Source organism: Staurois parvus, unplaced genomic scaffold, assembly GCF_062004578.1.
Source record: "Staurois parvus isolate SC_StPar_1 unplaced genomic scaffold, SC_StPar_1.0 ptg000031l, whole genome shotgun sequence".
Lineage (NCBI taxonomy): Eukaryota > Metazoa > Chordata > Amphibia > Anura > Ranidae > Staurois > Staurois parvus.
Window position 1 is genome coordinate 14,227,087 of NW_028317827.1, and position 14,269 is coordinate 14,241,355.

Consider the following 14,269-nt stretch of genomic DNA (forward strand, 5'->3'; position numbering starts at 1 on the left):
GCGGTGTGGGGAGGTCAGCTTTCACAAATGTTTGTTTCTACATTTAGACTTGAATTAAAAGACTTATTGCACTTAGAGGCGCTTCTCTCCTTTTTCTTCTCTACTTCTTATGATGTGCCTTTGATATTTTATCCTTTTGTGAGTATATTACTTTTTTATATAATAGATCAATTTTCATAGGAAATGAACTAGGCCCGTGCACCCTCTGTTTCTTTCTTTGTATGCAGTTCATTTGGATTTCCTTGGCCCGGTTGGCCAGCAAGGCTTGCATCCTATAGACTTCCTTTGTGTGGCTACAGTTACTGTGGAGTCCATTGTCCAGCGAATTTTCTATTTTCTGTTACAGTTTTTGTTTTATCCAGCTGTATTTACTTAGTGCAACAAATATAACACTAACATGTCATAAAAAAAAATAAAAAGAATTAAAAAACAGAATCACCGTGTTGGAAAAAAGGATACTGTCACCCCCTTGTGTCAGTATTTTGTTGAGCCACCTTTTGCTTTATTACAGCCTTTAGTCTGTTGGAATAAGTCTCTACTAACTTTACACATCTAGACTTTGCAATATTTGCCCACTCTTATTTGCAGAACTGTTCAAGTTCAGTTAAATTTGATGGTGACTGTTTGTGGACAGCAGTCTTCAAGTCATTCCACAGATTTCCAAAGGGATTTAAAGCGTTTCTAAAGGTTATTTTTTTTCTTTTTTTTTTTTTTTTAAATAACAAGCATATCTATACCTACCTGCTGTGTGCAGTGGTTTTGCACAGTGCAGCCTGGATCTTCCTCTTCTTGGGTCCCCTGCAGGTTCTCCTGGCTCCTCTCCTGTCTGTCGGGTGTCCCACAGCAAGCAGTTTTCTATGGGGGCACCAGCTGCTTCATGTTTCCATTCACACATGGAGCTGTGGCTTGGCCCTGTCCTCTCTCTTCTCAGTGGCTGACTGGCTGTGATTGACAGCAGTGGGAGCCAATAGCTTGCTGTCTCAGCCAATGAGGAGGCAGAGGCCCGGGACAGCCGAGGCTGTCATTCACGTTGCTGGATCACGATGGGGCTCAGGTAAGTATTGAGGGGGCTGGGGGCACTGCTGCACACAGAAGGTTTTTCACCTTCATGCATAGAATACATGAAGGTAAAAAACATTCAGCCTTTACAACCACTAATGCTGGCCGTAAACGGTTCGCAAATCGGCCGATTTTTCGTCCGAAAGATTAATCGGACGATTTTAGCACTGTTAGTGGGTTAATTTGTCGGCTGGTTTTCGCGGTTTTTCCACTTTTGGATTATCAGCCATGTTGGAAAATTCGTGGAAAACGACCAATTTTCACGTCAATGATGTTCAAATCGTACGATCGATTTTACGAAAAAAATATGCACATGAGCTGTGACCTGGAAGGAACAGAAGTTTTGACTGTTATATGGGGTGAACTTTATGACTTGGTCGGCCGATTTTCGTAATAATTGGTGGTTACGTCGGTTTAACGAACGACCGATGTTTTGTTAATCGGATGAAAAAACGGCTGGTTTTCGAACCGTCTATGGCCTGCATAAGACTGGGCTGTGACTAGTCCATGCCAGGACATTCACCTTTTTCTCCTTCAAACACTGTGTGGTCATTCTTGCTGTGTGCTTTGGGTCATTGTCATGTTGGAAGGTAAGCCTTTTTCCCATTGACAACTTTCTGGCAGAGGGCAGCAGATTTTCCTCAAGAATTTGATGGTATTTTGTCCCATCCATTCTTCCTTCTATCCTGACAAGTGCTCCAGTCCCTGCTGCAGAGAAACCCCTCTATAACAGGATATTACCACCTCCATGGTGGTATTTGGATGAACTGCATTGGATTTCAGCCAGACATATTGTTTAGTGTTGAGGCCAAATAATTCCATTTTAGCCTCATCTGAGCATAACACCTTTTTCCATGTGGCTTCAGAATCCTCAATGTACGTTTTGGCAAAGCTCAGTTGTGACTGCATGTGACTTTTCTTGAGTGGCTTTATCTTGCAACTTTCCCATACAAGCCACATTTGTGGAGAATTTGTGATATTGTTGTCACATACACACAATGATTACTCTTTGGCATAAATTCCTGCAATGTCTTCAGAGTTTCTGTAGATCTCCCGGTAGCCTTTCATCCAGTTTGGAGCGACATCCTGATCCAAGGAGGGTCTGTGTTGTGCCAAATACCTGAGCTAATCAAAATGACCACAGTTGATCACAGTTGAAAATCCAATGGCTTTGTGTGCAATTGAGAAGGTGATTAGCTACACCTGATTGAGTTTACAAGTCATTTTTAGTAGGGGGTGATCCTTTTTCCAACTCAGTGATTTTGTTTTTGAATTTTGTTTCATTTTTGTTCTGACATATTGGTGTTATGTCTTTTATTTGGATGTTAAAAGTTGCACTGAGTAAATAAAGCTGAATAAAACAAAAACGGTGTCTGTCTTCATTTTGGGCTGCAAAGCAACAACATGTGACTATTTTATAGGGGGGGGGGTTTTCCTTGCTATACTCACTTTGTGTGTGTGTTTATATATATATATATATATATATATACACACACACACACACACACACACACACACATACATACATATACACACACACTCACTGTTAACTTTACTAGGTACACCTGTTCAATTGCTTGGTAACACAAGTTGCTAATCGGCCAATCACATGGTAACAACTCTATGCATTTAGGCATCTAGATGTTGTGCAGACGACTTGCTGAAGTTCAAACCGAGCATCAGAATGGGGAAGAAAGGGGATTTAAGTGACTTTGAATGTGGCATGGTTGTTGGTGTCAGACAGGCTGGTCTGAATATTTAAAAAATTGCTGATCTACTGGGATTTTCATGCACAAACGACTCTAGGGTTTACAGAGAATGGTTCTGAAAAAAAAAATATCCAGAGAGCGGCAGTTATGTGAACGAAAATGCTTTGTTGATGTCAGAGAAGAATGGGCAGACTGGTTTGGCTGCAACATTCAGATGGTAGGGTCAGAATTTTGCATAAAACAACATGAAAGCATGGATCCATACCGTCTTGTATCAACAGTTCAGGCTGAGGTGGTGTAATGGTGTGGAGGAGATTTTATTGAACTAGCAAGGTGTACCTAATAAAGTGGCGTGTGTGTGTGTGTGTGTGTGTGTGTGTGTGTATAAAGCTTTAGCTTTAAAATGAGGACCTGCTTAAATCAAATGTAACAGATCACCACTACATTCCATGCAACCATAGAGATGTTTGTGCGAAGTCTAGTACATGACACCTTGAAAATTTGTGTGTCTCTGCCCATCCCCTCAATATACCATTGTGACAGTACAGCTTACATGCAGCATAACACAGGAAATTTCTATGTTGTCATAGTAAGAAAGCTTTTTTTTTCTCTGCTTCACGCATGTTCAGCCAAGATGTTCTATAGAGGAGTATTTACACTCCAGTCCTATTTTTCAAATTTTTCCACATGTTCCTATCATTAAAAGCTGAAATTCAGCTAGGAATCACCCAAACTAAACTTTATTCCCCCAAGCATTTGTAGCTAATCCCCTAGTGGATCTGCATTCCAAACTTGCCAAGAACCAGTCTTGTTGCTTCTCCTTGTAGGAATGTCATCCTGCCACTGTTGTCCTCATGATCTGTGAGATGTACAGCAATGGAAGTGTCCATGTTACCAGGTCCTGAAGACTCCAAAGCTGGAGGATGACATGCCAACAATGGACAAGGGGAAGCAACAAGACTGGTCATTAGAGAGCTTGGATTGTAGAGGTTTTTGTGTGAAATAAATATATTTTAACATTGTTTTCCTTGAGAGCTATTTCATGAAATTGTACTGAATTGATTTTGTGTAGTCTGTTTAATAGTAACCTGTGCTAAGCAGAAAAGGACACCAGAGTAAGCTGGGGTGAACCGACGTAATGGTTCAGCTTTCTTATGCGAGAACAAGCACTCATTATTTATAGGAAAGAGGAATCTTACTTCTGCAGCTACCACTTCAGTAAATGTATTTAGAGCGCGCTCAACATTGGCTTTCTGCTTGGTTGCCATCAGGCAATAGTTCTCCATAATTCGAAGTTGGATGTGTCCATGGAGACTTTGCGGCTTCAGCTCCTTGAGAAGTTTCTCTGCTGTTCTGACAGCAAGCTGTACAGATTCCTGCTTTTCTGTGGAGTTCCTACAAAATGATAAACAAAACTGTATTTCAAGTTCCTTTATGTGAAAGAGCTGTTGATAAAAATAAAAAATATAGAACACGTATAATTTACATTGTACTAAAAATCTCTAAGATTCGAACTGTTCTGTGTTCATGGCCTTTTATTTCTAAAGAAACACAAAATTGTAAGGTAGCAGTATGCATCACCAGGAGAGAAAGTTAGCTGTATTTAGCAAAATGTCTAACCACAGTACCACCTTTACCATGAATATCTACAGTACTCAACTCTAGACTCAGATATTTGTACACATGCTGTATTAAACTTGTTGCTTTCTGGTCCATTGACGGACATGGGAAGTCATCTACTCTTGGGTAATACTGGTGACTACAGGAGAATTTGACACTGGTGATTTTTTTTTTCAACGTAGGTCAGGCCAGGATAACCCCACTTCATCCCAGCATGCCTCTGTGTTTTGCTAGTGCCTTAGGAGATTGCATGTCATTTTTTCAGCTCTGCTAGGAAAACTGTATTCATTTTGCCGGCTTTTGTCTCTGATTTTTCCTTCAATATTTTTTTTTTTTAATTCAGTAAAGATTCCTACATGGCAACTATCCAGTTCGGCCTTTACTCAGCACCCAATGGACTGGATATTGAGGGGTTACTTTGGTAGTGAGCTATAGGCACTGGGTTCTATGTTAGGCACCTTCCAAACATAGTCCTGGTTACACTTTAACCATGGACCACTTTTCAGGTCCAAAGCTGCTAACATTGCCTATGTGCTTGCCTGGCCTCTGAAGACTCACAATGTGAGTAAGCTGATTGGGCTAAGCAGCAGGTGCTACCTAACTATTTGCACTGATGAATGCCTTTGATTTTCCCCCTTTCTGATGGTTATTGTGGAAGGAGTTAATGCTGACAGACTGAGTACTGACGTCATCCACGGGGAGAGTGTGGTGCGTCTGTGCTTGGCACTCTTTCCCCCCACTCGGCATCAAGGAAGCAGTTGCTACTGCTTTGCAGAGTGACATGGAACTCCTAACTACTGCTTGTCTAACACGTAACCTTAGACACTTCCAGCCTTCACCCCTTTCCCAAAGTGTAAGCTAGCTGGGTTTGTAAGTTCTGAGACCTTGCTTTGTACTGTATAAAAAATATGATTAGGACTGCTGCAATCAACCAGATATGGGAGGCAACATACCTTTTGGTTCATTACAGAGAGGAAGTTTAAAAGATCCATTGTAAAGATGAACCCTGATAACAGCTGATCAGGCACAATTCTGCAATTTTGGCATGAACGGATGATGGTGGTGAACCGAAATGAAAATTCTGTACCAAAACCAAAAATTCAGGATGCACTTGGCCAAAACCCAAAACGGACGGCTTTTAAAAAAAAAATATGTTTTATATAGAATTGTATTATATTCGACCTTTTAATGAATATCATGAATTTAAAGGAATATGAATTTAAAAAGTACAATCCAGTAGTGCAAAATAACTTTTATTGAAAGTAACACACAAAAATTGGACAGAAAATAAAATGAAATATATATATAAAATGAAAAAACCTTAAATAGAGGCGTTTTTGCATTGAAGTCAACGGGAATACGAATTTTCCATTGAAGTCAATGAGACATACTTTTGCAATTTGCACTGAAGTCAATAGGGGGTATTTTTGCATTGAATTCAAAGGGACTTGATTTTGCATTGGCGTCAATTATCATTATCGGCAAAACGTTGATAACCCTATTGTCTACCAATAAGTTTCAGCGGCCCATACATTGGTGCATCACTAATGATAAGCATCAGCGACCCAGTGCACCAGTGCTCTCACATGACTGTGCAGAGTTCATAGCATTAGGAAAGCATGCAGTAAAACAACCAAAAGCCTACACTGGGCTTCTTCACTTCATTCTGGTGTGCCAAAAGAGCAGTGGGTGAGCAAAGGGAAAGAAAGTGTTTGGGGGGACTGGTACCTAAGGTATCCTACTGCTTTGCCTTGTAAGGGAAAAGTACATGTTTAGTTCAAGGTTCTAAATTGATGATTTATATTAAAACTATTTTTTTAAAATAGTTTTTGACCACTAAAAATTTCATTTGGAATTAAATAGCAGAGCTTGCTGGGCCTCTGAAGAAATGGCAGCACTGGCTAGCTGCTGTCAGCACTATGACAAGCTAGGCAGACTAGTCTAGGTCTTCACCAGCTGACTGCAAGTGCAAACATGAAATATTAATATGCAAAATGTAATATTTACCTAAAGATAATCGAGACAAGTAAGTGGTACCAAAGCCACCTGCAGGACCTTGGTGCCAAAGCCAGGATTTGCTAATGCAGCCCCATCCACCAGATAAAACTGGCCACTACAGGAAACTGGCCTTTTATTGATTTGTATAATGACTTTTGTTGGCATAAGTATACCCACAGAGAAAATATGTGGTTTTTTTTAGTCCTGAACAGAAAAAATAAAGAAAACACAAAACACCATTCATTCATTTCATAAGTGTCTGTCTGTTTCAGTGTGTCAAACCAAATGACTCGAAACAATCACTCACACAACAAGTAGGAGGTGAAGGTTGATGGGGAAGCTTTCACATATTAGACCTACGGAATGGCAGGACAGGTAGCCAAGATTCTGACAGTTTAGTAATCTCATTATCCTCCATTCAGAAATAAATGACACATTTTGGCTTGAACTTGCCTTTAAATAAGGAGCAGACTAAAATACATTTCTTACCCCATGTCGCCATCCAAGTTGTCAAACACTTCCCCGCCCACAGTATCATTATCTGGATTTAAACAGATTTCAATCATGTTATATATGGCATTTTGTCCCCAATCGCTGTCTTTACGAGCTTTATTGAAATGTCGGAGGGCATCATTAGCTTCACCTGTGTACCTTGGGGAAAAGAAGGATATGGGAAAGGTTTAATCTATGTCACGTTTCTATAGAAGTGCCAACTGACTGCTAATAAGAATATATAGTAATATTGTCAGATGACAGATATTTGTATGCAAGAATGTTGATTCACAGAGGCAGGTTACAGCGAGACATTACATCTAACAAGGGATGTACAATTTGAAGTGATAGTAAACCCTCACTTTTCTTGCACTTTCCGCAGCCGATTTCATCTTTTAAGTAAGCCATAGTTTAATCAATTTTCTTTTCTTTCCACCAGTGTTTGGAGGGGGCGGTCTTCCTGGCCAGCAGAATACTGTAATCACATGCAGAAAAATCCAACAGGCTGGCTGTACCCAAGTCGATCAATGGACCAAATTGGGTACAATCAGCCTGCCCATACATGGATCTAAATTGGTCAGGTCCCTGCTGAAGCAGGCAAATTTTGATCAGTGTATGGCCAGCTTTACTGAGTATACAACTTCTTTATCTTTGAATCCTTGCCTATGGTCCATGGTAAGCCGACGTCTTAACTGCTGCACTAGGTTTCCTGTTTCAGGGTGGCTCCTGTCTCTTGTAGCATCCTATGGAGCCACCCTTGCATGCAGGGACTAGAGTTGTGTCTCCCTACACTGCTAACCAGAAGTGCAGGGAAGTAGCTCTGAGAGAGCAGGAGCCAGAAGCATTGTAGGTTGTAAACTGAAAGAGCTGGGGAAATAATTTTCACTAATAGTTTACTAGGGAATGTTTAATTTATTCTGCTCAGTGTGTAAAACTAAAAACACTTAGAGTTTAATACAACTTTAAATAACCATTCTTTCCTGTTCTCATCCAGCAGCTTGATTCTGACCATTACCTAGTTGTCACAACAATTAACTTAGATAGCAACGATCAAAAAAGCCCATGAGGTAGCAGAGATGCCCGCATGTGGAATAAATCTTCAAAGAGACAAGAATGTAGAAATATTATATCCAAAAAGGTGTATACTTGTTTTTAAAGGACAATTTAATACCAAAAACGCAATTTGTGAAGAATGTAGAATGTTTACTTCTTCAGATGAGGAGTAGCACAAGCTCCATGGCCAATGAAGGGATACAGGAGAGAATAAGGAGGGGTAAATAAAAATGGTGTATATTATTACAGGGGATTAAAAACACAAACTGCATGCATAGGAAAATCTTATATACTCCTCCTCTTATTCCTTTCTGTATCCTTTCATTTTCCATAGATCTTGTGCTATACCTCTCATCTGAAGAGCAGATCATTTGTCGTGAAACATGTTATTGGTGGGTGTTAAGATAAATATCCTTTCATAAGAAGCCTACACCCTTTTTAGATATATCCCTTCTATATTCTTGTCTTTTGAAGACAACATCCACCTACAGGAGCCTCTGCTACCTCACAAGCTTTTTTTTTTTTTTTTTTTTTAATTTACACCGATCAGCCATAACTTTATGACCACCAGCTGAATACTGAGTAGGTCCCCCTTTCGACACCAAAACAGCACTGACCCATCAAGGCACAGATGTCACTAGACCTCTGAAGGTATGCTGTGGTATCTGGCACCAAGATCCTTTGACTCCTGTAAGTTGCAAGGTGGGGCCCCCCATAGATCAGACTTGTTTTCCATCACATCACACAAATGTTCCATTGATTGAAATATGGAGAATTTGGAGGCACAGTCAACACAAAAAATTTGTTCTCGAGTTCCTCAAACCATTCTTGAATCATTTTTTCCAGTGTAGCAGGGTGCATTATCCTGCTGACAGAGGCAACTGCCATTAGGGAATTTCAACGAAGGGGTGTACTTGGTCAGCAACAATGTTTAGGTAGGTGGTACACGTCAGATAACATTCACATGAATGTCAGGACCCAAGGTTTTCCAGCAGAACAATGCCAAAAGCATCACAGTGCCTCTGCTAACTTGTCTTCTACCCATAGTGCATCCTGATGCCATCTCTTCCCCAAGTAAGCTACGCTTAGGCAACCAGCCACCAACATGATGTAAAAGAAAATGTGATTCATCAGACCAGGCCACCTTAGTTCATTGCTCCGTGGTCCAGTTCTGATGCTCACATTCCCATTGTAGGCAGTTTGGCTGTGGACACGGGTCAGCACGGGCACCCTGAATGGTCAACAGCTATGCGGCCCCATACACAACAAACTGTGATGCCAAATTTTCCTGCTATCAACACATCGACTTCAGGGACAACATGTTTACTTGCCACCTAATACACCCCACCGACTTTCAGATGCCATTTTAATCAATGTTATTCACTTAACCTCCCAGTGGTCATAAAGTTATGGCTGATCAGTGTATATCTGCATTATTTGACCATTCTGAAGTTACCAGAGAAAAACTAGGATGAGGTTTCCCTGAGCATCAACTGTGACTTTCCCAAGAACCTGCATGTATTCTCCACAAGCCATCCATATGGTTGCCTGCAATCTACCCACATGTGACTATTTTTATTTCACCTATTTCTGAAGTATTGTATGTTTTTCTAAAATACTATGCCATAAGAGCTCTCCCGCCTTCCCTCTCCTCTTTTTTTGTTTTTGTTTGCTCTTTACATCCTTGTTTCCTCTGAGAGCAACCTACGCAGATTCAAATGGTCATTTCATTAAATTCAGAAAGCTGCATTATTACATTCCTGGCATGTCACACTATGCATTAACTGTTCTTTTGAAATGTTCCACCTTTTATCATTAAGGCCAGATTCACACAATTGTGGTGGGTTACCGCATGCAGTGAGAAGTGTATTTTCACCATCTGTAGTACATTGTTCCAGAACATTCAGAATCTAAAGTCTGAATTATAGCACCTTTTGAAGGAAGAACACCAATCTGAATACACAGAGAATTCCTATTCATTCTTCCACGTGAAAATAAATGTTACTGGCACAAGAATCATATGAACAGATACAGGGTTACTGCTTTTGAGAAATTGTATGTAGATTATGTTTAATGATCAATTTAAAAGCAAATACTGGAGTTCTTCTTTAACTCTTGTCTAACTATGTATGTTTATAAATGTCCTGATAGTAAAGGGTTTAACACAAGCCCAGCCCATAGTGACTTCCATATTCTTCTGTCCCTTTGGGGAGCCCAAGACTTGGTAAATAGCTTCAGGATACCAAGTGGGAGGATGTTCCCTGATCTTCTCTGCAATGAATGAACCTGGAAGTCACAAGAATTTTATCACTTCAGGGTTCGGAGCTGTCATTCCCTGGCTACTCTGCTTGATTAGCTGCAGTGGGGAGATATTGGGAGTCCAACAGATCCCCAATGTCTCTATAAAGAGGACCTGTAACCTGCCCAATGCTATCACATGCAAGGCTTGTTAGTCCCCTCACAATAAAGTGAAATAAAAAAGTGTAAAAAAAACCTGAAATATAATTAAATAAAAATATACAGCGCTGAGCGAACCATTGGCGCTTTATAAATACTGTATAATAATATATTTTTTCAAATTAAAAACGCATCCCTGATGCTCTGTGCAAACAACTGACAATGCAATGCATGTGTAGGGCGAGAATGTGAATGTAAACGGAAATTGAACAACAAGCAAAGTATCACCACGACCATTGAAATGAGAGCAAGAATTTAAAGGCCATAATTCATGGTTACCTTTAAACTGATAACTTGCATAGCCCCTTAAAACCATGCCTATGGCCAATTTTGGGTAGCATAATTTTTCATGGGTGCATATAATTTTAAGGCTTGGCATGTTGAATATCCGTTTACTTGATGCCGCCCATCTTTTATATTTTGCACTGAAATTAGGTATTATATTGAGGTTGTGTGTACTAAAACTCATTTTAGTGTATTTTTCCCTAAGACATGCATTTGATATACAATTGAGCAAATACCATGTTACTAAAAACTGCAACTGCCACCATTTTATTCTCCAAGGCCTCTGCTTTCAGAAAATATATATTTGTTTGTGGGTTTAAAGTAATTTTCTAGCATAAAAATGCAGATTTTAATGTGAGTGAAATATAAAAAAAAAAAAAACCTGCCCAGTAGACAAGTGGTTACTCATCAAAGTTTATGAAATAGACCAATAATCCTCCAGCTGGGATATCAAACTTACCACAAGTATAATCCTTTGCAATAATGAAAGCCAGGTTCAAGCTTTGCTCTGGAGGAATACTTCTCAGCCAGATCTAGAAATTTTGGGACCTCTTCAAGCTTCCCAGCTCTTCTCAACAGGTCAATCAAACGAGAGAGAGTGCCATAATTATCTGTAAAGGGAAATATTAAAGATTTATTTTAAATAAAATAGTGCAGCACTGATAAAGGTAATAATACTAGATGATAGGGAGCCTCCTATCATATCCTGTGAGAGCTGCACCCATCCATTCCTATAGGTGAACTCTGGATATCCTTGGATTAACAGCATTGTAGGCCCTGGACCCTGACCATCCTGAGAGGGAGCCTGTTCCATCCTGTGGCCCAGATGACTACCTGTTGACACCTGGATATTACATATAATGCACAATAATAGTGCACGTCCGGTGAGTGCGCATTTTATATAATCAATACAAAACACAAGCACCGATTTGAAGCTGTGAGACTTTTAATATTTATATTCACCAGCTATTTACATGTGATTTTTTGACGTCTATATATTTTTGTCTTATATCTATTTCTCATCTAGTATCATTACCTTTATCAGCGCTGCACTATTTTATTTCTGATTTGCATAAGGATTTCTGTTGGTTGCCTGGAGTGTACAGTTGCTTACTGGAAAGCGCTCACTTTTATCTGTCTATTTATACCATTAAAGATTTATTGCTGACAAGCCAGGTAACGGGCCACACTGGCCCTACTCTGGGCAAACACCTTAATGCACATCTGAAATACACACACTGCATATTTACTGTTTTACCTGCCGAAGGATTTGCCATTCTGGTCAGTCAGTTGTAATGTATGTACCTCTTGCACATTGAACATCCTGAGATGTCACAGACTTATTTCCTATGTCACCCCTGATTCAGCCTGCTCATTGGACAATGGCTGCATCACACCTCTGTCCAGTGATCCAGGAAGAGGTAAAGCTAACTCAAACAGTAATAGTAAACCAAGAAGGAGGGACCATCCTGACTAGCAGATGGTTATCACAAAACTGGCTGTCCAAAATTATAAATAATTTTATGGGATAAAACAGTAAAAAAAATCTGCATTTGAAAGGTGTAATTAGCGGTTTGTCTGGAATTTTACATTAAAACATCAGTCAACCTGTACGGCAGCTGATGAAACAGGAAGGCGCTTCTATTGTAAATGCAGTATATCCAGGAACTTTAATGACAACAGTTATAAAACACTTACAAAGTGACAGTTAAAACAGGCTCTGTATAATCCGTCTGGATGCGGGGTCTCTATCCACCATGCGAGAGCCCGCTATGCCGACCATAAGGTGCAGGGGGAGCTGAAGATGGGATGTCCAACATGGCTGACACAACTTCAAGGGTTGCTGGAACACACACTGGAGTGTGAAGGAGCTCTGAGCATGCTCTGAAATGCGTCACTGTTCCACGCCTAAGTCACTTCCGGTCTCCTGGACCGTGTGCACTCCAGTGTGCATTCCAGCGACCCTGGCACTTGCCGCGACCATCTTGGACATCCCATTTTCAGCTCCCCCTGCAGCTGCTGGTTGGCACAGCGGGTTCTCGCACGGTGGATAGAGTACCGCATCCTGACGGATTATACAGAACCTGTTTTACCTGCCACTTTGTAAAGTGTTGCTAAATGTTGTCATTAAAGTTCATCTGGATATACTGCACTTCCACATACAGAGTCTGCTTCAACTGTCAGAAGTGCTGCCCAGTGCCTGTGTTTCAGTTCCTCTTCCATCTTTGGCTGACACCTCTCTGTCCACAGCCTCCTCCATTGATGCACCCTATACACATTCTCCTGTACTGCAAACTGACTTTTGTATAACTTTTAGACCACACTGGAATACAAATTAAAGAGTAATTGCTCCTTTATGATAAAAGGTTATGTTGCTTCTCATACCTGGTTGATTTAATGTAAAAAAAAAAAGAAAAAAAAAAAAAAAAGTGTTTATCAGCTTTAGCGAATCCTTTTAGATTATGTCTGGAATGCATAAAATGGAACAACCACACATACCCCTTTTGAACCATTGGTATAATTAATTATAGATCTTTCAATTATCACCATCTGTAAAAGATTTGCTCAACTGTGGACTCATTACTGCTCCTATACTAAATAATAACATTGAGATCCCTTTATGGTAGGGAAGTCAGATTTCTTGACACACAATATGCCAAAAATATGTGGACACCCCTTCGAATGACTGATTTCAGGTGCTTCTACTAAAGGGTGTTAATGACATTTTAGACAATTTTGTGCTTCCAACTTTGTGGAAACCATTTGAGGGAGGTCTTTTTCTGTTCCACCATGGTTGTGCCCCTGTGCATATAGCTAGCTCCATAAAGACATGGCTTGATGAGTTTGGTGTGGAGAAGAACAAAACTCTGATCTGAACCCTATTAAGTAATTTTGGCATGAACTGGAATGCTGCTTGTGAGCCAGGTCTTCTCAACCAACAATTCCTGACCTCACAAATGCTCTTTGGCTGAAGGGGCACAGAGTCCCAGAGACACACTGAAAGTATTACATTTAGGAAAAGGGTTGCCATACTTGGTCCAGGATCACCGTCCATAACCTGTTATTTCAGAGAGAAATCTTCTCTTCTGGAGCATTGCAAAGGCATTTTAACCTCCGTAGCGGTCTGATTATGTCCATATTTCTGTGCTCAAAGCGGTACATTTTTTTGCATGGAAATATGTTTTTTTTTTATTGTAGGCCTTTAATTTTTAGGAATAACTCACTGAAATCTGTCCGAACAAGAGTCTAGTAAACATCCCGGGTATGATAAAACTTGAAACACGAAATCATAAATTATAATTTAATAAATAATCTTAAAAAATAATAATAATACAATACATTTTATTCAATATAATCAAACCAAAAACACTGAAATTTTAAATATAGCGCCAAGTTCGCACATCACTGAGCAAAGTCGCAAAATCGTTTTCAGTGTCTGATGACGAATTTCCCCACAAATCATTATCACTCAATTCTGCAAGTAGTTCTGATTTACTTTTGCTGTATTGTAGCTGGTCTAAAACCACTTTTGACCTAAAGGGACGCTTTTTGGACGCCATGGACGTTTCTCAGTTTCCAGGCAGAAACAACAGTAA

General features: G+C 40.0%; 1 protein-coding gene across 2 annotated transcripts in view; it reads right to left on the reverse strand.

Annotated features, from left to right (window-relative positions):
* TTC21B (tetratricopeptide repeat domain 21B) overlaps positions 1 to 14,269 on the reverse strand; it is a 132,623-nt gene that overhangs the window by 20,654 nt on the left and 97,700 nt on the right. For both annotated transcript variants that reach the window (XR_016307954.1, XM_089660237.1), the window contains exons 23-25: positions 11,134 to 11,284; positions 6,876 to 7,037; positions 3,968 to 4,163 (exon numbers count right to left, since the gene is read on the reverse strand). Coding sequence is in view for 1 of the 2 variants with exons in the window: in XM_089660237.1 (XP_089516363.1) it covers positions 3,968 to 4,163; positions 6,876 to 7,037; positions 11,134 to 11,284 (509 nt within the window). In the remaining variant the exon portion in view is untranslated. The remainder of the gene's footprint in view (positions 1 to 3,967; positions 4,164 to 6,875; positions 7,038 to 11,133; positions 11,285 to 14,269) is intronic.